Here is a 3,955-nt window from a genome sequence, read left to right as displayed (position 1 = left end):
GATGTGGAGGCGGCGGCGGTTGGAAGAGTCACCGGAAAAAATGGGCGGCGGCATTGGCGACGGAGGAGGCGGGAGGGTTGCTTTGTTGGTCGCAGGTTGAGACGGGAGGCCAATGTGCCACAGACCAGCGGGCCCGGGGACAAGAGTAGGCGAGCGCGCACGCGTCCGTCGCGTGTCCGCGCCGACGCAAATCAGGCTAAAAAATAGGTCGGGAATGGGTCGCCCGCGGGCGAAAAACGGACGCGCGTCCGTTTGGGTCGGCGCGTTGGGGCTGCCTTTTCTAACCGCGCCGACCCAAAAGGACGGCCGCGGACGAAATGGGTCGCCCCATTGGAGTTGCTCTGATAGCAGATATTTTTCTATCAAGGTAGTTCATAACAAGTAGTAATTGTAACAAAGGTGCATCAAGGTGGCCCAATCCATTTTATAACAAAGAACAAGCCGAAAGTACTTCTTATAGTGAGCAAAGCGTTCTCGAGGACACATGGGAATTTTGTCTAGTTAACATTCATTATGTTGAGGTTATTCACGTTTACTACTTTGATAATTTGATATGTGGGTGGACCGGTGCTAGGGTGTTGTTCTTACTTGAACAATCAACTCAGTTATGATTACCCCTGATACTTCTCCAACGTATCTATAATTTATGAAGTATTCATGCCATGTTTACAATAATTTTATATGGTTTTGGTGCACTTTTACATGATTTTCATGAACTAACCTATTAACCTAGTGCCCAGTGCCAGTTGTTGTTTTCTACATGTTTTTTGTTTTCCAGAAAATCCATAGCAAACGACGTCCAAACGCGATAAAAATTCATGGTGATATTTTATGGACAAGAAGAGACTGATGACCCACAAGTATAGGGAATCAATCGTAGTCCTTTTAATAAGTAAAAGTGTCGAACCAAGCAAGGAGTAGAAGGAAATGACAAGCGATTTTCACTAAGGTATTTTCTGCAAGCACTGAAATTATCGATAACGGATAGTTTTGTGATAAGATAATTCGTAACGGGTAACAAGTAACAAGTGTAACAAAGGTGCAACAAGGTGGCCCAATCCTTATTGTAGAAAAGGACAAGCCTGGACAAACTCACTACTAGCAACCCACATGTACCAATCTGAGGTTTTGAGACAAAGATTGAATATAAGAGATGAACTAGGGTTTGAGAGGAGATGGTGTTGTTGAAGATGTTGATGAAGATTGACCCTCCCTCGATGAGAGGATCATTGGTGATGACGATGGTTTCGATTTCCCCCTCCCGGACAGAAGTTTTCCCGGCAGAATAGCTCCGCCGGAGCGCTAGATTACTTCTGCCCAGGTTCCGTCTCAAGACGGCGGCGCTTCGTCCCGAAAGCTTCCTTATTATTTTCTAGGTCAAAACCTTTCAGAATCAACGTGAATTAAGGCGTGTGGGTGATGTGCAATCATGTCACACGTGTGGGCGTTATCATTTGGATAACATTGGAAACTAACTAGACCATGGACTCTAGGAATCCTAACCGGACGTACTCTCTCGGAAAGAGAAAAAAAGACGAAAAACTACTCGATGGTTCTTTCCATGGCCGAGTCGGGCACGACACAGCCGGGAATATCGTGTTTAATTCGAAACAATATCTATCTATCCATATATATATAAGGCTGGCTACCTTACTCGATCTATCTCTCCGACGGAAGCACCTACGTAAATAAGGCACCACGACTGATTTCGATCACCCATGGCGGCGCTGCTTCTACACGCGGCTAGGATGCTCGGCAGTCGCTCTAGTCTTCTGCGAACTGGTGCTTCTTTTGCGGCGGAGGGTCGACGCCGGCTCATCCACGACGGCGGCGCTGCTCTTCGACGTACTGGCGCTTCTGTTGCCGCGGAGGGGCGACCCCGGGTCATCCGCGACGGCGCCGCTGCTCTTCCGCGAACTGGCCTTTATGTTGCGGTGGAAGGGCGACGCCGGCTCATCCACGACGGCGCATCTGCTGCCAAGGTATGAGCTCCCCCTTGCATTGCTTTACTCTCGTCGATTATTTTTACACAGCTTATTAGTTTTGTCTTAACAGTTTTGCTAAAGCATACCTAGATGTGCTTTAAGTATTGCACATCTAAATCCCGTATTATTAATTTTACATGAAGATTCATGCAAGCATTTATTTTATTTTGTTTTTCTTTTCTAGTTTGATTGTGTCACTTAGATATGCAATAACAGATGTGCACTAGAAGACCCTTGTTTTAAGTCAACCTTTCTAAACTTTGAACAGATTCATATTAAAAATTACTATAATCTACAATATCAAATAAAATACAATATAAAAATATATTTCATGATGGATCTAATTAATTACATCGACTTGGTATTGTGAATGTTGGTATTTTTATAAATTTGATCAAACTTCATAAAATTTGACTTAACACAAACCTAATATTTGAAGTGAAAAGAAAAGGACATCTCTCTTTCTGGGGTTAATTGTTGAATATTAATAGATACATATACACATGCACACAATGCGCTCGTACTAACATGCATTCATGGGCTGGCCAAACAGAGTCGTGCGCAGCAGCCACGTAGGAGTACAATAAGCAAACGAGAGGTGGCGGAAGAGTTGTATGACCAAGAAATCCGAAAGATGGTCAATCCTTGGCCAACACGCTTCTACTGGTTCTGGGTAGCATGTATGGCGACTACAGGGATCCTCAAAATTCTCACGTGTCGGAAGATAAGAAGAGAAGAGGCTGATCGATCTACCAATTGTACATGACAGTATTACAACAAGTTGAGCCGGTGTCTAGCTTTTGCATGTTGCTTAAGTTCATGTGCTCTTTTTGTTTTTACCTGTTTTATCTTTTAGTTGTGTGCAATCTTAGGTCTTGAGATTGTGTTGTTGCAAATGTGTGATGTATTTGGTATCATCTTGATATCAATATAGGGCACTCTTATTATCTAGCGAGTGTTCTGGGAGAGAGTAGCATTTGCGAACGTTTTGATGAAAGTTTTAGTTGTGTGGGGGGTAACAATTTCTTCGAAACAACATGGCAGTTTCTCGGAGGAAGGGTGGCCATAGGCAGGCTGCCCCCGCATGTGGCCATAGGTAAGCTGACCCCGCAAAGGAGGGAAATGATACGATCCCATCCCTCCCTCCCCTCCGTCGACGCCGGGGGACAGCGGCGGTTGAGGGCTGCTCCTCCTTCCTGGGTTGTAATGCGGCGAGGGCGCCAGATCCGCGGAGGTGCGGCTTCTTCCACGATCCATGGCGGTGTGGTGGCTCCTGCTGGAGGCGTTTGTGGTGGTGCGGGGTGAGATGGCTAGAGGATGGAGGTAGGGCTGGGCGTGACCGGTGGCAGCGGCGGTGTCCTGCCCGGATCCATTCTTAGCGGAGGATGCAGCGACTCTGGCCCAGATCCGAACATGGCGGTGGCGGCATCCCTCCGCCCGGGACGACGGGGCCAGGTGGTGGGTTCTTGTGGCGGCCATCTTGGGATCCCGCAACAAACCGGGGACGTCGCACGACGCGTGTGGCGGCTTCCTTTGGCGTCGACGACGATTGATGCGGGATCGTGGTGGCAGTTGTCGTTGTATGGGTGACGACAACGGCGAGCGTGATGGTGGGTGCTCCCTATAGTGCCCGAAATTGGGGCGGCGGACTACGGGGTCATGTGGGCGACTCGGAGTCTGGATCTCGAGGTGGTGACAACCTTTCTGAGGTTGGTGGCGGTATGGGACGTCCTGTCCATCAATTGGGTTCGATGCAGCTCGACAGGTGACACATGTGCCTCTTTTGGACTTATCGGGTAGAGCCTGTCGCCGGCGGTTGAAGCCACGGGTGGATGTGCTACCAGCGGATGCTACGACGACTTCTTTTGTGGAGACATCAAGTCATGCCTGCTACCGGCAGGTGATGTACGAGGGCTCTTGCGAAGGTGTCATGTTTAGTCTGTTGTTGTTGGATCGAAAGTGGTGCGACT

General features: G+C 48.1%; 1 protein-coding gene across 1 annotated transcript; it reads left to right on the top strand.

Annotated features, from left to right (window-relative positions):
* The first annotated feature begins 1,650 nt into the window (after positions 1–1,650).
* LOC123182940 (uncharacterized) lies at positions 1,651–2,816 on the top strand. The gene is made up of 2 exons (XM_044595642.1): positions 1,651–1,982; positions 2,539–2,816. The coding sequence occupies exons 1-2, from the start codon at positions 1,719–1,721 to the stop codon at positions 2,749–2,751; spliced, it is 477 nt and encodes a 158-aa protein (XP_044451577.1). The 5' UTR covers positions 1,651–1,718; the 3' UTR covers positions 2,752–2,816.
* The last annotated feature ends 1,139 nt before the right edge of the window (positions 2,817–3,955 follow it).

Source organism: Triticum aestivum, chromosome 1A (assembly GCF_018294505.1).
Source record: "Triticum aestivum cultivar Chinese Spring chromosome 1A, IWGSC CS RefSeq v2.1, whole genome shotgun sequence".
Taxonomy (NCBI): Eukaryota; Viridiplantae; Streptophyta; class Magnoliopsida; order Poales; family Poaceae; genus Triticum; species Triticum aestivum.
The sequence above is the reverse complement of the archived record's forward strand: the minus strand, read 5'-3'. Positions and strand labels throughout refer to the sequence as shown.

Excerpts from the sequence above, each read along its gene's own strand:
- LOC123182940 (XM_044595642.1), top strand. The coding sequence starts at position 1,719 with ATGGCGGCGCTGCTTCTACACGCGGCTAGGATGCTCGGCAGTCGCTCT. Across the intron at positions 1,983-2,538 it reads ACGGCGCATCTGCTGCCAAG|AGTCGTGCGCAGCAGCCACG; the intron begins GTATGAGCTCCC and ends CTGGCCAAACAG.